We start from the raw sequence: 22,064 nt of genomic DNA, 5'->3' as shown, positions 1-22,064 counted from the left end.
ATTGGGATGGGAGTGTCAGAGACAGTGCGATTGGCACAGGATAGAGCAGGGTTTAGGGCTGTTGTACATAGGGTCGCTATGAGTCGCAAGCGACTTGATGGCACAAAACAACGACAACAACCCACCTGAATTCTCCCCACTCTGGTGGCCAGGAGAGGCTAACTCAAAGGTGATGACCTTCAGGGGTTAGAATGCACCAGCTGCTCTGTGGGAGAAGGATGGACAATCTCCTCCAGCGCAGTTTGCAGCCTCAGGCAACCCCCAGCATGGTCTGCTCTGAGTCGGTTCTGACTTGATGGAAATGAGTCTTTTTTTACTTACCTTTTCCTAGTTAAACATTTGCTCCTCGTTTTTGGAATGGTCCGAACAAAACAGACCAAAGCATCTAGGTTACCTGTGGAGTCACGTACCCCAAAAAGACTTAAAGATGTGGGGAGAGGGGGTTGGGTTGTACCGCCAACCCAAAGACATGTGGTTTAAATTGACCAATTGTTCTGTGAAGAAAAGATGAGTAATCTCTTCCCATCCAATTAACTACCTTTGAAAGTAGCATCACTTATTGATAAACAACATGTAATACATGTATGTATATATATATGTGTGTGTATATATGTATGTTGTTGCTATGTGCCACTGAATTGGAATCGACACATAGCTGACCCTCCAGCAGGTTTTCAGAGTCAGTAAATAGCATGGGAGGAGACTGCCCATCATTCTCCATTGGAACAGCTGGTGGATCCAAACCATGTACCTTTGGGTTGAAAAGCATGTACCTAAACCGTCAGAGCTCAGTATATGTACATATGTATACATATTTATGTGTATATATAATGCTGCCGCCATAAAGGAAACAAGCCAGGTGTTTACCTTTCTCTCCTTTAGCACCTTTGTCGCCTGTTTCTCCAGCTGGTCCTGGAGTCCCAGGCTTTCCGTCCGTGCCTGGCACGCCTGCTGGCCCACAGGGTCCTAGAGAAAAGCCAACAATGTCACAAACTATTCATATGGAATGAAAACGAAAGGATTATTCACTCAACTTGTTAGCCCCACTTCACAGAAAAAAATACCCTCAAAAAAATGAACCATGAACTTCTGAATACAGCAGGTGAAAACAGTGCCGGCCTTTTTCTGCTCTTGCAGAATCCACTCCATTCAGCCAGTGAAGAAGGCAGTGAATAATACCTTTCCCAACATTCAGGTGATCCAGCCAAACTTCAAGAATAGGAGTTCCATTCAGAACTCTGAAGAGATTTGGCCAAACAACAGTATTTTCTGGAGTGCTGGTGGCCTAGTGGCCAGTATTTGAAAAAGATTTCATAATAAGTGCCCATTTGCATTTGCCATTCACTTCACAGGCTATACAAAGTGTTAGAAAATGATAAATTGAAAAAACTTAAGTGTATGCACGCAACCCTTTAGAAATAGTGGGAACTCTAAGACTTAATAGTTGTAGACAAGGCATACATACACTCTCAACTTAACAAAAACATTTTTTGCCCTAACATGTTTCTATTTTGTCATGCTGATATTATCACGGTGATGGTAACAATGGTGTCCTCAAGAGATTGCAAGGTGTTATTTGCTAGTGAAGGGTATGATGAATCCCATCCCATGACGAATGGTAAGCTAATGCTGTAGCGTCTAACGTGTTCTGCAGCATTGCACCCTCTGCTTCCAAGGCGCTCTACGGTGTAGCGTTGAGTCACTGCCTAGGGGTCCACTCCAGACTGCCAGGTGCACACCTGGGCTTCCTGGTGGCCCTGGTGGGCCAGGTTCTCCTTGCATCCCAGGTCCTCCCGGTGGGCCAGGGGGCCCTGGGCTTCCTGGAAGGGAGATGATCTTGAGTGTGCCAGGGTCTCCACGTGCGCCTGTTGACGGAAGCATAAGAAGGGGTGCTTTCATTGATGGGGGACCACTTCTTTATGGGGAATTCCACCTCACATCCTCACCCATCACCACTGAGTTTATTCACACTCACAAAGACCCTTTGACAGTAATGCATTATCTTTACCAGGTGGTCCAGGAGGCCCAATTGGTCCTGGAGGCCCAGCTAGTCCCAGAAATCCTGGATCACCCTTCTCTCCTAAATGAAAAAGAAAAAAAAAAAAGATAATGTGATTCCACTTAGGAAACTGGCTTTCCTTGTTCTTCAGGTTGACAACATACTCTTAGGACAGATCCTGGACAGGGCACTGTGGCAATGGCTATAACTCTATGTCCATGTGGATCTAGGCATCTCATTCAGACCCACTTAGCCATGTCTAGCCAGTCTGCAAAGAAACACACAGATGTAGAAATGTATATAATTTTTTTTTTAAGAAATGTATATCTTAAGAGGTTTATTTTGAAGGGAAAAAGTTCCCAAACTGGCTTTATTTTAAAATTCAGAAACAGTAAAGTTTCATAATTTAGATAAAATAACAAGTCACATTAAAAGTTACTTTTTAAAAAACTGTGATTTGAGTGAAAGTTTACACAGAAATTGGCTTTCATTCACTCATTTATGCACTTGACCCCTCTCACTCCCGCTTCATTCTCTCATGCATGTCCTGTATCAGTTTGTTGTGTTACTCATATCTCCAATTCTTTTTAGAATTACCTTTCCTTTACCTCTCCCAATGACATGTTCCTTATCTATCCATTCTCTCCTGTTCTCCTCACCTTCCCCAATGAAGTTAACTCCCTTAGCATGATGATCTCTAGACTCATCCATGTTGTACAGGGTTTCTTGGGATCTTCTTTGTTTTTCGATGCTGCATAATATTCCATCATGTGGATATACCACAGTTTCTCTCTTCTTTTATTTGTTGATGGACATTTGGGATGCTTCCATCTCTTTGCTATTGTGAATATGCTGTACTAAACATGGGGGTGCATGCACCTTTGGGTGTCTTTGTTTTCTTTAGGATAGATTCCTTGTAGTGGGATTGTTGTTAGGTGCCCTCAAATCATCTGGAACTCAAGGTGAGCCTATGAACAATAGATCTGAACGTCCTGTCCTAACCTATCCCATAATTATGCCTTGTACACACTTGGAGCCAACTGCCACAGTTACCATATCCATCCATCTCAATGAAGGTCTTCCTCTCTTTCTTCCTCTACCTTTCCATGTAGAAGCCCCTTTCTAAGAAATAGCTTCTCCTAACAACATGCCCAAAGTATGAAAGACAAGGCTTCACCCTCTTTGCCTTCAAGGAACACTCTGGTTGCATCTTCTCTAAGACATATCTGTTTGTTCTTTTGGAGTCCATGGGGATATTCAGTACTCTTCCCCAACACCGCAGTTCAAAGGCATCAATTATTCTTCTGTCATCTTTATTTACTGTTCAGCTCTCAGATGCATATCTGTTTTTTGTAGTTAGATGTCACTGTTTGGGAATTTACATGCCTCTATAAATGACAGATCTGAACCCTGTCCTACCCTGTGCCATCATTATCTCTGACACATTTGAGCCCACTGTTGCTGTAACTAGGTCGGTCTATTTCACTGAAGGCAAGTGATTCAGGAAAAACCTGAGTCAGGCAAATCTTAGTCTTTAAACTGACCACTGCTCTCCAGGACTCTGGAGAGGTACTAGCAATGCATAAAGTGTTCCAATCTCTCTGCATCCTCACCAGCATTTATTATTTGTTGCGATTTTTTTAAGTTTTTTTTACATGAAATTGTAAACATTTTTTTCTTTGTGATTTGAGTGAGGTTTGATTCTGCATTCAACAGTTTACACACACAATGCCTTCGTGACATTTCACAGAGCGTAACAACACTGCCTTCTCACTTCCTCCCTGTGTTTCTTGATTTCATTCATGCTTCCTTGCTCTTCCTTCCTGCCATGAGACCTTTGTCACTGGGCAGAAGTGACCTCTCTGCCCTGCCATCTGTGGACCCTCTGTGAATGATGCTTCTTGGTTGTCATGGTTACCTACTTTCTCAGTGTATCATTATTCCAACTTTACACACAGCCCACAGTCAGGAACTTCTCTTGTCAATGCTTCCGAGAAGAAGCGCAGGACATCTCCTCTGCTGTATGCTAACAAAGTGGTCACAAAGAGTATGGTTTTCTATGTGAATAAAAGGTTACCCAGTGCCACTGAGTCAGGGAAATACTGTTTTAAAGGATCTCAATATCATATTGACAAAAATCTCTGGATTGGTTAGAAGAACTTCAATATTACAAAATAGAATAATCAGACAAATGCAATTAACTAGTTACAGAATAAAAAAAGCTAACTGGCAATAATATTATAAATTATCCAACTGATAGTAGAATTTTACAAAGATATTTGTATGTACATAGAAATACTACAAGAGGCCTGAATGCTTTTCTCTTTGGGAGATTTCCAAATACTTTTAAGTGCAGATTCATCTGTCACAATAGCTGAAGGTCTTACTCTGAGGACTAAGAGAGAACTGAATATACACAGTGACTGTAGCAGTGGGTTCTAGTGTGTCAGAGATGATGAGGATGGCATAAGATGGGACAGGGTTCATGGGGTTGTTATGAGTTGTACTTGATGGCACCTAGCAAAAACAACAGGGTCCAGGTCTGTGGTAAGAAGAAGCTGCTCTACAAACACAAATGCACATGGTTCAAATCCATCAGATGTGGATGGACAGTCTCTTCCCAGGTGATTTACTGCCTCTGAAAACCCACTGGAGGGTCAATTATGGCCGGTTCCAACTCAGTGACACACAACAACAATAATCACACCTGCCATTATGAGTCCAGGTGGTGGGTCAGTGGTTCAAATCCATCCATAACAATTTACAGCCTCAGAAACCTGATGGAGGGTCGCTGTACGTCAGAATCCACTGGAGAGCAGGGCAAAGGGTTTTGAAATCTGTGGTAACAGATTTATGCTGTACCAAGACGATGCCAGAGGACCAAGTAACTGGGACAATAGAACAGATATTTAAAATTTTATTCAAGTCATAGACTAACTACCCAGGAGTGAGTGAGCCTGGCCGAGCCCACGTCCTTGTGATTAGGAACCTTTGCAGTGGGGGGACCAAGGTACAGAGAGGGCTCCAGGGCACGGTGGGTCTAAAGACGCTGAAAGGAGAGGAGGCCTTCCCTCCAGAAACAACACAGAAAGAGGGCCTTCCCCTAGAGCTGACACCCTGAATGTGGATTAGTAGCCTTCTAACTTGGAACAGAATAAATTTCTGTTTGTCAAAACAAAATTTATTCAAAGTCATGAAATACTAATGGAAGACTTCAGAACTATTTTCTGAAAGCTAATGCTTTTACTGGGAATGTAATAAACTTAAAAACTTAAGGTTTTTTTTTTTGTTTTAACTGGGATTTTAATGAAAGTTTATAGAGAACTTGTATTTCCATTCATTCATTGTTGCACATTTTCCTCCCTGTCCCCCGCCCCCTGCCAGTTTGCTTTTCTCTTTAAAAAAGAATTATTTCATTGTTGTACAATTCCCCTCTACCCAGTCCACTTTACTATGCAGCTCTTATTCTAGACTGTTATCATGCAAATAATACCTAATCATATATCCCTTTTAAACAGTTCTTTCCCTCCTCTGTTTCAATGCAGTGTACATTATTTATTCCCTCTTTTCTTAGTTTCCCCCAACCCTCATGTCAGTCCTATTTTATAACAGTGACATTATGCATTATTTGTCCTTTTATGACTGAGATATTTCACTCAGCATAATGTCCTCCAGGGTCACCTATCTTGTGTAATATTTCATGAGTTCCTTGTTTTGCAGTGCTTCATATGTTTTTAAAATAAAAACATAATACAATTGCTTCCCAAAAGTACAAACACATCAAATGTGTATTATCCTTTCTTCACTCTCCCAGGGTGCTCTGGTGGCCTAGTAAGGAGTTATGCTTCCATCCCAAAGACAAGTGGTTCAAATCCACCAGCTGCCCTTCAGGAGTAAGATAGGTAACCTCCACATACATAGACGATTTACAGGCTCCAAAAACTTATGGACAGGTCAGCTCTGAGTTGGCTCCAACTTACAGCAAACAATTAACAACAACACTCCCCCCAGAACTGTTGGGTGAATAGTCTTTTGGAATAGGAATTTTGAAATATTTCAGTTTTTTAAGAAACTATAAAAAATAGCACACACATATATAGTAAAACCCAAACAGGAAAGAACCTGAGTCTCAGTCATTGTATTTGCACCCAAAGCACTGTGCACAAAGACGATTTACCTTGCATTCCAGGAAATCCACGGAACCCAGGATCGCCTCTGAGTCCTGGCAGACCGCGGGCACCTGGCGGTCCCTATGTTTCAAATAGAAGGGAACAGAACAACAAGGTAAATCTCAAATTTTACAATATTCACAGACGTTCTCTTGAAAAGAGGTGGGATTCACTATTTGCTGGGTGAATACAAACTAATGACAGACATCATTATTCTCTTCCTTTTGAATGTGTCACTTTCTGCCACTTAGACCCCCCTCCCCCCGGAACTATCATCTCAGTGGGGGGTGGGGTGGGGGGGAAGACCATTTATGAGGGAAGAAACATATTTTTTAACATACTTTTTTTTAATTGAACACATTAATCTGTATTCTAAATGGAATTGCCAGGTTTTCGGGAAGCCCAGTCACCAGACATTCAGAACGAAAATTTGGATGTGTAGTGGCAAGTTTCACAAAACAACAGAGCCTTTATGGAGTTGTGAGACCTAACAAGTATTATAAATTGTGGAGTCAGAAATTGCCCCTTGTCAAGGGGTGAAATCCATGAGTGGTGCAAGTGGTGAAGAGCCTCCACTTCTGACAGAAACGTTAGAAGTTCAAGTCTGCACCTCAGAAGTAAGGTTTGATAATCTAGTTCCAGGAAATCAGCTGCTGAAAGCTTGATGGGGCCCAGGTCTACTCTGGGGCACCTGGGGTCTTCCGAGCTGGAGTCAACACCATGATGACGGCTGGCCAGAGTCTTACAGAAGACTGAGTGGCAGCTCTGTCTGTCTGTCTGTCTTTCTACCCACCTACCGATACTGTCCCTATGAATTGAAGAGAATGCAATTACTTAATGTGAGCTAAACGTCATAAAAATGAAAGAAAAATTAAAGACTGACTGGAAGCTGTCCTTGAGCAGGAAGACCATAGAAGGAACCACACTTCACTGCTTGGACAAAATGATATGAAATTAACAAAAGAGGAGGGGCGAAAACAGGATCATCTGGTCACAGACTCCAAGGTATCTGTAGTCTGGTCTGATCATGTGTCCAGGACACGGGGCCTGGTGCCAAGGTCAAATTCATGGGTGAAAGAGGTGTTGCCTGCAAGGAGGGGACTTTGGAGGGCTCTAAGCCCGTTCAGATTTTCACAAAGAACGATCTTTCTTCTGAAAAACAGACTCCTACAACAATGTGAGCGCTGGGAGATGTTCATAAGTTCAAGTTTCCAAACATCCCACAGTGCCCACAGGACTTCTGGTATAATCACAGGACTGGAGTTTTCAAAGAACCATGCAGAACGTGAGAGAAGCCTGTGGAGTGGAGGTGAGACAACACCTCACATTGAGAAAATAATGACAAGGAATATTTTCATGAAGAAGACGAAGATGGAGAAGGGGAAGAAGATGAAGTCGGTGGGGAGGAAGAAGAATTTGGCCATGATGGAGAAGTTGATGAAGAAGCTGAGGAAGAGGATGGAGACAAAGGTGAGGAAGAAAGTGGGCAAAGTGAGAAGAGGAAGAGAAAAACAGATAATGAAGATGATTAAGACCCCAGATAACTCACACAAAAAAAGAACTGTTCAATGTTGGTTGGACTGCTCATATGGATTTGGTGACTGTTTAAAAGAAATAAAAAGTCACTGTGATACAACCCCCAGGACACCCATCCACCCAAAGAGCCAAAGAATAGTTCCTGTGACATTTCACCTTCCTGTTTGGTTTCTCTTGGAACTCCATCACCAAGTGTGGCGACGTTGCCCCAACAAAATTGTAAGTGTCGTTAGGTTTTTGTGTAAGACTTGCTGTAGCCTGGGTCGCTGTGATCGGTGAGTCTCAACCATTCGTGGCTACCAGTTACTCTGAGATTGTAACAGCATTTTTATTTTCAGTACAACAAAGAAGCTTTGTAAATAAAATCTTAACATTTTGGGGGAGGGGAGAAATGAAAAGGAGGGTAAATCCTAGAAACTAAATACCAGCGAGTTTAAAATCCTTGACAAGAGGACATATGAGCAAGTCTTCCGGGTTCTGCCTTCTCTTAGGCACACAGTGCAGGGAAATGTCGCAAATGGACTTTACTCTTACCCCACACTCCGCCTACAAGTGTATCTGACCTAGACAACCGATCAACAAGGCTTAAGATGTCAAAATGATTTTCTGCACTTACCGGATGACCTGGGGGCCCTTTGTCACCCACGGTTCCAGGCAGACCTCTGGGGCCAGGCAAGCCCATAAATCCTTTGTCTCCCTTTATGCCTTTTACGGGACTCCCTGGAGGTCCAGGTGGGCCAGGTTCACCTGAATTTAGAGGCCGTCAGTATTGTCAATGAAGAGACTGGGCAAGTCCTAGCGGTGATTGTGAACCCTGCCCCTTCTGGCTGCCTCAAACAGCCTTGACTTTGTAAAGCGTGATGGGCTCAGAGTAAAGACAGTGGGAGAGAATGCTAGTGGAGCCCCTGACACCCTCACTCCCTGATGGAGGGACAAATGATGGGACCAGGACCTGCCTCACAACAGGAGTGCAATCAATATGGGCTGGCTGGGTGCCATCTCTCCCTGTAGGACTGTGAGTTAGGGATGCACACTAATCTTGGGGTCAGTGTGTTGGAATCAGTGAGACTGGCTCAGGCCAGGCCAGGCTTCAGAGCTGCTGTACACAGGGTCACTATGAGTCACAGGCAACTCGATGGCACATAAAAACAACAACAACAATTTTCAAATATCATCAGCCATCCTGATAGCATCTATGTGAGAGCACGCAGCTATAAGCAGAATAGCAATGGGGTGAGGGTGGAGGAAAGCTGAAAGCTTTTCTTGACTGATTTTTAAAAAAAATTTTTTTTTACTGACTTTTCTTATGCTCCTCTATTATATTTAAAAGACAGCACCCTACCTGGGGCTCCTCGTGAGCCTGGTGGGCCTCGGTTTCCTTTCTGGCCAGGAATGATTGCACCTGGGGAACCTGGTGGCCCTGGGAATCCTGTTGTACCAGGGGGTCCTCGAGGCCCCACATCGCCCACTGCTCCTTTCCTGCCTGGCAAGCCGGGCAAACCCGGGGCTCCTCTGTCTCCTTTGGCTCCTGAAAAAAGTAAGCGTTCATCAGTCTCCACCAATGACCTCAAGAACTTTTCAAAGAGAAGAGCGAACTGAGAGAGAGGGGGTGAGCGGGGAGAAAAATGCAACAATGAATGAATGGAAATCCAAAGTCTCTGTAAACGTTCATTAAAATTAATAATAATAGGGGAGCTCTGGTGGCCTAGTGGCAAGAAGCTGCACTGCAATCCCAGAGGAACACGGTTCGAATCCACCAGACGCTCTGCAGGAGAAGGAGGCGCAATATCCTCCTGTACCAGTCAGATCTGATTTGACGGTACATGCACACAAAATTAAAAAAAAAAAAATTAATAATAATAATAAAAAGAAAATGGGGACATTTTGGAAATATTTTCTTTTACTATGTTAAGAATGTCTGTATACAATAAGTGAAATAATATTGTTCTTCCAGCAAAAAAAAAAGATGTTTGTCAGAGTTATTAAAATTTTTTTAAATTTTATATTGATTTTCATACAACATTCATCTACACTGTGTTTCATTTACGGTCCACACATTCCTTCCTTTATATTGCGTTTCACACAATCATTCCTGTACATTGTAGGAGTGGCCTACAATGGCACTCGCACCTCGGCAGGAGTGTGGAGAGTCACAAGGTCTGTGTGTAAAGAGGCTCATGAAGGAAGTAAAGAGGCTCACCATCCACCTGACCTCAGCAACACGGTTCTATCACCACAAGGCTTGGCTGTCTCATTTTTAAAATCCTTGTTTGTACTAGCCTTGAACTTCCAACCTTCTAATTAGTAGCTGAAGCATTTTCCACCATTCAGGGATGCAAAATTGCAAAGTGTCCTGAGCTAAAATGTTGATCAGACTTCTGCATAAAGTTGTTGTATGTGCCATATGCCTCATAGCTGACCCCCCAGTGTGTTCTCAGAGGCTGTAAATGAGATTGTCCATCTTTCTCCCATGGTAGACTCGAACCACGTGCCTTTGGGTGGGCAGCATAACTCCTAACCATTAAGTCACCTGAAAGCCCTTCCTTACTTTCAGGAATTAATACGTTTAAACAACAACAAATGTGAATCCTTTTAATGCTGAAAGGCTTACATAGAAGACAATTTCAAAATTAGATCATAAACAAACACATTAAGGTGAAATATAGGAATATACGTATCTTCTGTCACTATTGAAGATCCTTTAATATGTGAAGCCTATTTTATATGTGAGGCACGTGAAACCAGATTCTGCCCTTGAAGATGTGTATCATCGTGTTCGGGGAAGATAAACTCACCTTTAGCACCTGGGCTCCCTTTCGGCCCCATATGTGCCCCCAGCAAACCTGGAAGAGAGAAGATTGGCATCTTCACATGTGTGGTTTATACACAGCTAATTTCATAATATAGACATACTGCACTTGCTTGCACTTTTTCTAGGAAAAGAAGGAAGTTTTAACTATGCATCCCAAGAACTTGTTAAAGCTCATCAGTTCCACCAGAGAAGAATCCTCAGACAAGGTGTTTCTATGTCACTGTAATTCTATCCCAAAGGAAACAGCTGGATCAAAGACCATGAACAAGTTTGTACCCGATTCTCCCTTTTCTCCAGGTGGACCAGGAATTCCATCGCGGCCTTGGCTACCTCTCACACCCACGGGTCCAGGAGGTCCTGGGAATCCTGGGGGGCCTAAACAAAGTTTAAAGCTTACATAACATTGGTTACAATATAAACAACATGGGATCATCCCCTTATATTCTACGGCTTTTCTTTCCCCCCATGTTAATACTCTTATTAACTATTTATTCTTTTTACCTCCCTCTCCTTCCTTTCCTAGTCCGGGTAACTGTCTAAGAATGAATGTATCTGCATGTAAATCTTTCATTAGCTTTTAATAATTCTATTGTTCATTGCCTTTGAGTTGAGCACGACTCATAGAGACCCTATGAGCAAAAGGCCTGAAGCCCCTCTACAAATATCAACATTTATCAAAGTTCACAGAGTTTCTGGAGGCATGCTGTTTAGGAAGTGGATGCCCTCCCTGTTTCTTCTAAACCTGTCATAGTTAGTTATTTGTTATGTGCCTTTGAGTGGCCTGTGATGTGTAGCGACCCTAAGTACAGCAGCTCTGAACCCTTCCCTGGCCTTAGTGGTCTTATAAAAAAATTACATGGACCTCAAAGAAATGCCTTGTTTCCTATCAAATGCTTTAATGTGACAATCAAAGAGCTGCGTGGGATCCTGCTATGGTGCCCGATTCTCAGAACTGCAGTTCTGTCTACGGGTCCTGGTGGCACGACCACGGATGATCCAGACGCTTCCCGTTCAGGTTCACTCAGTGGCTCCACAGACAAGGAGCTGTGCGATCTGCTGCATGGGGATTTCCGCCACAGGAAGACCGTGGGTCCCTCTTCTCTGGAACTCAGGTTAATAACCTGTAACCCAGGTTGTCAAGAGGAGGGACTGCCCTGCTGGCCAAGAGCCGTGTTTGTTTTTGTAGTTCTAAGAAGCCAGGCTTACAGTGAAAATGATCAAGAGACTGAGAATATCCCGAATATTAATGCTATGGAATGTCTAGGTTGGCAGATCCTCAAATCAGGTAAATATGAATATTTAACCTACTGGATGTACATTTACACTTCACCTCAGGCACTGAGTGATAAGGAAAAACGCCTAAGAGCGGCCATTGCTCAGAGCTATAGGTGGGAGGAGATTGAAGTCCAAGCAGGGAATGTGCCCCCTTCAAGAAATGGGATCAGAGGAAGGATGAAAATGAAACCTGGGGGGCCTTTCGCTCCTGGAGAGCCAGGAAAGCCTTTGACGCCTTTAAATCCCACATCACCAGCGGGACCCGGTGTTCCTATAAAAGAAGGTGGAGACAAAGAGAAAAACAGAAGACACTATTGATAAATGACACAATGGTGGCTATGGTCAGTTATTACTGTCAGCTGTGCTTACAAATGATCCCTGGTGCTACAGTGCTTAGAGTGTTTGCCTGCTAAACACAGGTCAGTGTTTAAACCCAGCAGCCGCTGTGCAGGCGGGTTGCTCCTGTGAGCCTTGATACACACACTTCAGAAACATCAAGGGTTTCCTGACCATGACAGTTAACACGACTATGGCAAGAAAGAGAGACACGCATGTTTTAGTTTCTGAGTGCATGTAAAAGTCATGTTGGCATTCTCCGGTAGCTTCAGGAGAACATTTGTAATGTTGTGAGAGACGTGACACAGAAGAACGGTGTGAGCAAATGCTGCTGGGAAAACAGCACCCACAGACTTGCTTAGAACAGAGCTGCCAAAAACCCTTCAATGGAGAGTAAACAAAATATCTGCAAGCACAATAAAGTGAAAGGTAATCAAAGCTGGGGTGCCTGCAGAGTCCTGGAAAAATCTCTGGGGCCGTTCCCTCCCTCTTACAGGGTCCCTAGGAGTCGGAATCAACTTGACGGCAGTGGATACGGGGACGCGAGGAAGGGCTCTTGCTAGTGGTCACCCAGGCATGTGTCCCGACTGCTGTTCTTCCAGGGAAGCAGAGCACACGCCATGTGCAGAGCTGTATGTCATCAATCAAAAGGCCAACTCAGGGTCTGGCTAATTCCCCTGTGGGCTCACAGCAAAGCTATTCATTGCTTCACTATTTGAAAAGACAGTTTCAACGTCACTTTTCAATAATGAGAAGATGTTACAACCCAGGAACAGTAATAATTTTTTTTAATAAAACCAAACAAAACGGGAAACATCAATTATAAATTAGCAGCCCATCGTTGACTCAAGGACACCTGATGTCAACATACACACAGTTCCTGTGTGCATGGAAGATGGAGTAAGTCTCACGAGGGCTAACTAGGATGTTGTTGTTGATGATTGCCTTCAAGTTGAGCAAGACTCATAGCGACCCTGTGAGCAAAAGGCCTGAAGCCCCTCTACAACTATCAACATTTATAAAAGTTCATAGAGTTTCCAGAGGCGTGTTGTTTAGGAAGTGGATGCCACTTCTGCTTCCAAACCTGTCATACAATGTTATTGGCTTAGTCACCTGCGATGTATAGTGACCCCATGTACATCAGCTCTGAATCCTGCCCTGTCCTGAGCCAGTCTCACTAATGCCAACACACCAACCCCACTGCCCCAGTTACTATATCAATCCATCTCATCTAGGGTCTCTCTCTCTTGTGCTGTCCGTCCACCCTTCTGAACATGACAGGATAGGGAAAAAATTATTAGAACACAGGCCTACGTGTTCCCAACAAACATTTCTTTCTTTTGACTGAACCACTTGAAAGACCTCAGAGGTTTTTTGTGTGGCAGTAGGCTCTGAGATTTTAGTCCACCTCATGGGCTCATTAATAAAATTGAGGTCCTTTTGGTGCTGGTGGCCTAGTGGTAAGTAACTGCCCTGCAATCCCAAAGGCACACAGTTCAAATCCACCAGCTGCCCCATGGGAGAAAGATGGGCAGTCTCCTCTATGCAATTTATTGGCTTTGAAACCTGCTGGTGGTTGAGCTATGAGTGAGTTCCGACTCGATGGCACCCAACCACCACCTAGTGAACACAGTGTGCCTACCTAAGACGAAACTGAAGATCAAAGGTGAAGAAAAGCAATGTTAGTACAAAGGCGGAAATAGTTTTAGGTTTACTAGGATGATCTGAGGAGGTGTTCAAGGCTCAGAAGCTTTCAGAATCCTTATGCCAAGGCTCACCTGGGAGGCCGGGACTTCCGGGATGACCAGGGATGCCCTGGGGACCAGCAGGCCCTGAGTGTCCAGGTGGGCCGGGGGACCCTCGTTCTCCTTTCTCTCCCATGTCACCTGGCAAACCTGGATCGCCCTTAAATTCAGACAAATGCCTTTAAAATTCTTATGAGATAACAATTCATTGTCAATTATGTTTTACTTATTCTTTCATTCACATCTTTTACTCTTTCAGCCAATAATGCATATCAAGTGTCTGCTGTGTGTCCACACTGAGCTAGGTGCCGGGAACAGGACTGTTACCATGATTTTCAGGGTCCAGTGCAAAATGAAAACTCAAAATCTGAGGTTCCTTGTTATTTTTTTTTTCATTTACAAATTCTAAGACAGTAACAAAAGAGCATTAAAAAAGTGTGGGCCCTTTTTAAACACGAGCTGTCAATGACCGCAAAGACTTCACATCCAGGAAGTCTACTTTTGCAAGGAAGACAGAAGTAACCAAGACAGGCACAGTCCTTGCCTTCCTGGAAGGAGTCCCCAGATGGCACAAACTGTTAACGAAAGGCTGGAGGTTTGAGTCCACCCAGGGCTGCTTGGAAGGCAGGCAGGCTTGACATTCTGTCTCTAAAAATGTGGCGACTGAAAACTTTATCAGTCAAAGTGCTGTTTTGACACATAAACCTGGGTCACCGCACACGCCTGAGTCACAGTCAACTCAATGCCAATTGGTTGGCTTTGGTCTTTGTGAAGCCTCAGAGCCCCGTGCGGAGGTTAGTATGACATAATCACAGATGTGCACACTTACAAATCATGGTAACTAATTGGAAGGAAGAAAGAATGACTAGCCTGAGTGTATGTGTGTCCACAGGTACCGTGGATGAGGATACATGTAGGTCAAGTGCATGTTAAAACCCCTCCATCAGATCTGCACATGAGCTTTATGCTGGATCAGCGCATGCACATTTGACAGTGGCTTGCAGAATCTCCACAGCAGCTGATCACAATGAACTGCTCTGTTGAAATCACTGCTTACTTGCAAGATCAATTCAGCTCACTGTGTTTCATGCATTCTGCTGGTTGAAGTGGCTGACAAGGCTCAGAAGTTTCTCTTACGTCTGTGTGAGCTGAGTCCAGAGCAGACTGTTCACTGTGGATCACCGGGGCACACACATGCCCTCTCTGACTGGGTGGACCTATGACAGCTGCAAGGAGCCCTGGTGGCACAATGGTTTAAGCACTCTGCTTTCTGAGTCCACCTCTCTGCTATCTGAACTACCCATAAGTAGCTGCTATGGAGAACAAGAAGGTAATCAGCTTCTGTGAAGATTAGAGTTTTGGAAAACTCCCTGGACAGTTCTACTCTGTTTTATGATCCTAAGGGAGCTCTGGTGGCCTAGTGGTAAGAAGCTGAGATTCTCAAGTTCGAATCCACCTGCTGCTCTGCAGGAGGAGTATGGGCCACTTCCTCCTGTGGGGTTAAAGGCCTCGGAAAACCTGCTGGAAGGTCAGCTGTGTGTTGGTTTTGACTCGATGGCACACACCACCACTATCACCATCACCATCACCACCACCACCACCACCACCACCACCACCACCACCACCACCGCTTCTTGTTACATGCAGCAGAGTCAGAGCTCATTCATAGCAAGCCCTTTAGAGGGTTTTCAGAGGTTACAGGTCACATGGGAAGAGACTGCCCATCTTTCTCCTATAGAACAGCTAGTGGATTTGAACTGCTTGCCTTTGGGATGGGAGTACAATTCATTATCACTAGGCCATAAGAACTCCCTCCTAGGGTCCTTGTTATTGTTTTTAGGTGCCACTGAGTCAGTTGTGACTCACAGCAACCCTAAGAACAACAGATCTGAACTTTGCCCTCTCTGCCTGCCTGAGTCCTGAGTCTGGATCACCCAGAAGTAATGGGTCGGGGGCTGATCACTGCCCTCTACTGGCAGCACTAAAATTGCAGGGGCAGTGATGAGCAATTGGGGGCTGAAATAACAGGCATGGTGGACTCAGAAGGTACCCTGGTGGAGTAGTAAGTTAAATGCTGAGCTGCTAATTCACAGGTTCATGGTTTGGGTCCACCAGTCACTCTGCAGGAGAAAGATAAGGAAGTCTCTTCCCAAAAAGACCTGTAGAACTGAAACCCAGACAAGGGTGGCCCTGAGCTGACACTGACAGCAGCAGGGTGGGAGGCGGGGGTGACGGCCATGGATTAGCCAGGCATCTTCAGCTGTGGATATGAACTCAAAATAATGACGACCACCCTTCCTGAGCTTCCCAGGCCATAAATCTCCAAGGCAGGTGATGTCTGTCTTTCTCTCCTGGGGCAGCTTCTGGATCTCAGCTACTAGAGACAATCAACCTTTTCTCTTAGCATCACAATACACCATGGATCACCCCACCAGAGCCTCAAGGATTTTCTAAAAAAATTTTTATTTTATTTATTTATTTATTTTAATTTTTTTTGTGTGTGTGTACCGTCAAATCAGAACTGACTGGTACAGGAGGAGATTGTCCGTCCTTCTCCAGCAGAGCATCTGGTGGATTCCAACTGGGTACCTCTGGGATTGCAGTGCAGCTTCTTGCCACTAGGCCACCAGAGCTCCCCTCAAGTATTTTTTTTAAAAAAACCAGCAAAACCCAGATGACTCTTTCATGTAGAAGAAAACAGAAATTGTTTCTATTTCCTCCGCCCACACTGACTTCAGATGCTTGCCGGAATTTATAGGGCTTTATTGCACCACTGGGAGTGCTGGTGGCACAGAGCGTTGTGTGTTGCGCTGTGAGCCAAAAGACTGCTTGTCTCTGGAGGTTCAAATCCTCCAGTGGCCCCCAGGCAGAACGAGGGCCAGTCTCCTTCAATTAAGATTTATAGCCTTGGGAACCTGATGGAGGGTCACTGTGGGTCAGGGATGACTGAGTAAGAGAGGTGACCAGGTGAGTAAAGTACTCGAGCATTGACACCCGTGTGTTCCCGAGGTCTATACCTTTGGTCCCTGCGGTCCTGGATGTGCACCTTCTGAATAACCCGCCTCTCCCTTGTCTCCTTGGGGACCAGGCACACCTGGAACGCCTGGTCTTCCGGCTAGACCTGGGAATCCCAGACTCCCTTTATTTCCTTTGGGGCCTGAAATAATGGAGAGAAATCAGGTAAAGTAGCTAAACACGGAGATAGTAAACTGTGCTATTTCTGATCTTTGCACCCAGCCACCTTCTCCCATGAGGCTAGTTCTTCAAAATCATAAATACATCAATAGGGATTTAAAATGAATGGGGTTCGTGTGTGATTGTTTCCTCCGTTCCACACACAACAGAAGAACTTATTCTGTTGGCACTCACATAGTTACACAGAGCACGTTTGTCTAAATGCAAATTGGAATGTTCCACAGACTTTCTATCAAGTAGAAATGTGGAAAAAAGAAATAACAACATGGAAAATCTAGAACCATGAACTTGCACACTCCTGTACGTTCAGGAGTCCTTGTAGACCTTATACATCACCTGGCATTCCCATGTTCCCCATGCTTCCTGGCATGCCACGTGGCCCTGCCTCCCCAGGATTCCCAATGCTGCCTGGGTCTCCTCTGAGACCTGGAGAACAGAAACAGAGTTACACAGTCACAGTTTCTGGGCATGCGCATGCTCCATATCTGTTACCTGCACGATGAAAGAATACAGAGTAATCATAACACCTTGGTCAGATACTTATGTAACTGCTCGGTTGACTGGAGGGAGACACATTAACAACTTACAGTATGCAAATGACACCCCTGCTGAAAGCAAAGAGGCCCTGAAGTACTCCTTGCTGAAGGTCAAAGACCATGTAAGTCTTCAGTATGGATGACATCTCAACAGCAAGGAAACAAAAATCTTCCCCACTTGACCAGCAAGCAGTATCATCATAAAAAAAGAAAAGCTGGATGATGTCAAGGATTTCATTTTACTTGAATCCACATAATACCCAAAGAAGCAGTAGTAGTAGAAGTAGTAGTTGTTGTTGTGTATCGTAGAGTCAGAATCGGCCCACAGCTGACCCTCTGGTGGGTTTTCAGAAGCAGTTAATTGCACAGGAGGAGACTGCCCATCCTTCTCAAGAAATCAAATGCAGCCTTGCATTGGCAAATCTGTGTCAAAAGACTTCTCTAACGTGTTAAAGGGTGAAGATGTCACTCTGAGAGCTGAGGTGGGCCTGGCCCAAGCCATAGTAATTTCAGTCACCTCACATGTAAGCAAATGCTAAACAATGAGTAAGGGAGGCAAAAGAATAATCCTTATGAAGTATGAGCCTAGAGAGCACATAACTATTAGGACTGCACATCCTTTCCTTCCTCTCCCAGAATGGCCCCTGAAATGATCCAATCACAAGAAGCACGAGCTGTGCAATTTCTCTCTGTCAAGGATGTGAAACTGCTCTACCTCCTTTCCCCAAAATAGTTATCTGAGACCCCAGCCCACTTCCCTACCTTGTAAAAAACATCTGTGAGCATCCCCTTCCCCAAGTTCCTTGTAAGAGAATATAAAACCCCTCCCTAACTTTTAATGAGGGCTGGCTTTTGGCTTGAGAGCCAGCCTGGCAGTTTCTCCTCAATAAAATGTCTTTCTTGCACTGTGTTCTGTCCTCCTTTGGCAACATTACAATAACAACAGCAACAGCAATGAATTATGGTGTTCTCAAACTTGAAACCCATTGTCATAAAGTCAGAGGAGACTCATACTTGACCCTCCAGTGGATTTTGAGAGGCTGTAATTTGCAAAGGAGGAGACTGCCCATCTTTGTCCCATGGGAAAGCTGGTGGGTTTGAACTGTCTGCCATTGGGTTGGCAAGGAACTCCTTAGCACTAAGCTAATAGAGTTGCCTGAATTGTGGTGTTGGCAAATAATATTAAATGCAGCATGGGCTTCCAGAAGAAATGAATGAATGTGTCTTAAAAGAAGCACAGTCAGAAGGCTCGGGAGGATGGGAAGGAGGATGGTGGGACTTTCCGCTCTTACGTACTGAGCATGCTCTCAGAAGGGACCACTCCCCGGAGAAGGGCTGCAGCCCTGGAAAAGGACAGGGTCAGTGAAAGAGGAAGACCTCCAGTGAGACAATGGCTCAAATACAAGGACAATTCTGAGGGCGGCAAAGGGCCAGGCAGTTTTTGCACCAGACTCCACCTGATAGAATCTCAGAACAACACCACTGCCTTCAGATAAGGGCACTGACTAGCTAAATAATGTAAACTTGGAGAAGGATTATTATTAGTAGTAGGCTTGAAGTTGAGTCACTGAAATCATCCCAGGACTTGTGCTAATAGAGAAGGAGGACCATCCCCGGAAAGAGGAAAATACAATGAAATGTAGGAGAAGCAAAACCTGACAGCATCTCCTGGCTTTCCCAGGTCTGAAAAGTTCCCCACCTCTGACATGGTGTATAGTTATACCACTTTTCCATTTCTTTTTCAGTGACAAATACTTGCATTTTCCTTCTCTGATAGGTTTCTACTTATAGTTCTACAAATTTTGCTGCATTTCCAATTTAATATGAAGCTTTGTTGCCATGTTTTGTTAGGTTCTCTGATGGGACAGTGTGATCTATCTATCTATCTATCTATCTATCTATCTATCTATCTATCTATACATCTATCTATCTATATCTATCTGTCTGTCTATCTGTCTATCCGTCTATCCATCTCTATCTATCTATCTATCTATCTATCTATCTATCTATCTATCTATCTATCTATCTATCTATCTATTGTCTACTGTTAACTGTAAGCAGTTTGAACTTTGCAGCTGCTACATGGGAGAGAGATTTACGAACTGACTCCCAGGAAGATGTAGAGCCTTGGAAGCCCAGTTCTACTGCGTCCTGCAGGGCTCTATGAGGAGGAGTTCGTTTGAGAGCAGTGGGTGTGATTCTTTTGGTTTAACCTGGGTTTTTTTCCCCATTTTATTTTAATAGTTTTAATGAACATTTACAGAGATTTTGGATTTCCATTCATTCATTGTTGCACTTTTCTCCCTGCCCAGCTCCCCCCCAGTTTTGTTGCTGACATAGGTATTAGGTGTTGCTGAGTTGATCACAGCCCACAGTCCTCTGAAGAACAGGGCGGAACCTTCCTCCACCCTGCACCATCCCGCCCCATCTCCACAGTGCCCACGCCCATTGCTGTAAGGTTTGCTTAATTATGTCAAAAAATTACTTTGCAAATTCAATCACTTGAAAACCAAAACATAAAACAAGACCAATCAGAAAAACACTAAGCAGTATCTAATTTTAATTTCTGATGGACTATTACAATAGATAATAATTTATAATACGAAGCTTTGGTGGTCTATTGGTAAGAATGTTCACTACAATCTGGAAGGCATGTAGTTCGAATCCACCAGCTGCTTCATAGAAGAAGGAGGGGCAATCTCCTCCCATGTAATTAACTGCTTCAGAAAACCTGGCGGAGGGTCAGCTAAGGGTCAGTTCTGACTTGATGGAACAGAACAACATAGATATTTAAAAATTTTGAGTAAAAATTGTAATTTCCTGTAGGTTAACAATTAGGCAATATTTAATAGTTAATACAGGATAGCTGTATTAGGAACCAAGGGGGTGAAAAAGCACTTACCATGTACTGCCAAAAGAAACATACACATTTTTCCTGGAAGAAACTCAGGCAGAGTTCCTTACAAGCAAAGTCACACATACTTGGGACATGTTATCAGGAAGGGTCAGTTCATGGAAAAGGAAACCATGCTGGGAAGATAGTCAGTGAAAAACCCAAGGCAGATCCTCAACCAGATGGGCTGGCTCAGGGACTGTAATAACGGCCTGCGCACAGCACAGAACGGCGCAGCACTGCACGGGAGCTTGCTCTGCTATACACGGATGATAATGAATTAGAGTCAACTCCATGGCACCTAACAACAACAACAACAACAACAACATCAAAAACAACAACATATTAAGTACATTCCTTCTGGTTTAATTCAGAAGTGACTGTCTCCTGGAACCCTCAGACCCAAAATTCATGTTCATCTTGGTAAATCCTGAAACAAGTTTTAGTACATTTCAATCTTGAACCAACTTGAGCATGATAATTCTATTAAGAGATATATCATTCATTCTTACCTGGGGGTCCTGGGGGTCCTGGCAGCCCTTGGAGACCTTTTAAGCCAGGTATCCCTGGAACACCTGGGTTGCCTTTTGGACCGGGGTGTCCTGCAATTCCTAAGAATTAAAAAAACCATGATTGAAAAGACAGGTGAGAATTTTATCAGCCTTATGCACATCCAAGTGAAAACTGCTGATGGGCCATCACTGTAATATGTTGCTGTTGTTGTTATGTGCTGTTGAATCACCTCGGATGCAATATGTACAGCAGCTCTGAAGCCTGCCCTGACCTGAGTCAGTCTCAATGACTCCCACACACCTACCCCCATCGCCCAGTTACTCTATCAATCCATCTCATCTGGGGTCTTCCTCTCTTCAGCTGTCCCTCCACCCTTCCAAGCATGATGCTCTTCTCCAAGGATTGGTCCTTCCTGGCCACTTGCCCAAAGTATGTGAGGTGGAGCTTCAAAATCATTGCCTCCAAGCAGAAAATTGGTTTCACCCTCTCCAAGACAGACCTATTTGTTTTTTTTTTGACAGTCTGTGGTATATTCAAGACTCTTCTCCAGCACTGCAACTCAAAGGCATCAATTCTTTTGTTTTCCTTAGTCACTGTCCAGCTCTCTAATGCATAGCAAGTAATTGCTAAGATCATGGCCTGGATCAGGTGCATCTTAGTCTCTAGACTGACATTGTTGCTTTTCAATACATTGGAAAGGTCCCTGACAGCAAATTTCCCCAATGCAATTTGTCTTTTGTTTTCCCAACTACTGGTGCCAAAACTGTAGACTGTGAATCCAAGCAAGCTGTACTTTTTAACAACCTCAATCTCTTCCCCATCTATCATGGTGCTGCCAATTGGCCCAGGGGTATCTTTGTCTTCTTGATATTGAGCTTCAGTCCATATTGAAGACTACAGTCCTTGAGTGCAAGTGCTTCAGGTCTGTCTCTGTTTTAGCAAGCCAGGTGGTGTCATCTGCATAGTGTAGTCTTCCTGCAATCCTAACGACACAGTACTCCTCATAAAGCCCAGTCTCCCAAATTATCTATTCTGCATATAAAATAGCACAGTAT

The 22,064-nt window shown here is 44.0% G+C and overlaps 1 protein-coding gene across 1 annotated transcript in view; it reads right to left on the bottom strand.

Annotated features, from left to right (window-relative positions):
• The window catches only part of COL4A3 (collagen, type IV, alpha 3 (Goodpasture antigen)), a 180,838-nt gene that overhangs the window by 10,989 nt on the left and 147,785 nt on the right, over positions 1 to 22,064 (bottom strand). Inside the window, exons 38-50 of the mRNA XM_006890323.1 lie at positions 21,009 to 21,107; positions 17,404 to 17,493; positions 16,890 to 17,029; positions 13,906 to 14,032; positions 11,982 to 12,062; positions 10,793 to 10,891; positions 10,500 to 10,547; positions 9,047 to 9,232; positions 8,321 to 8,451; positions 6,177 to 6,249; positions 2,009 to 2,080; positions 1,740 to 1,865; positions 868 to 966 (exon numbers count right to left, since the gene is read on the bottom strand). Coding sequence (XP_006890385.1) covers positions 868 to 966; positions 1,740 to 1,865; positions 2,009 to 2,080; positions 6,177 to 6,249; positions 8,321 to 8,451; positions 9,047 to 9,232; positions 10,500 to 10,547; positions 10,793 to 10,891; positions 11,982 to 12,062; positions 13,906 to 14,032; positions 16,890 to 17,029; positions 17,404 to 17,493; positions 21,009 to 21,107 — 1,371 coding nt within the window. The remainder of the gene's footprint in view (positions 1 to 867; positions 967 to 1,739; positions 1,866 to 2,008; positions 2,081 to 6,176; positions 6,250 to 8,320; positions 8,452 to 9,046; positions 9,233 to 10,499; positions 10,548 to 10,792; positions 10,892 to 11,981; positions 12,063 to 13,905; positions 14,033 to 16,889; positions 17,030 to 17,403; positions 17,494 to 21,008; positions 21,108 to 22,064) is intronic.

This window comes from Elephantulus edwardii, unplaced genomic scaffold, assembly GCF_000299155.1.
Source record: "Elephantulus edwardii isolate Elephantulus edwardi_28Jun2011 unplaced genomic scaffold, EleEdw1.0 scaffold00087, whole genome shotgun sequence".
Classification (NCBI taxonomy): domain Eukaryota; kingdom Metazoa; phylum Chordata; class Mammalia; order Macroscelidea; family Macroscelididae; genus Elephantulus; species Elephantulus edwardii.
This window is presented reverse-complemented; position numbering and strand designations above follow the sequence as displayed.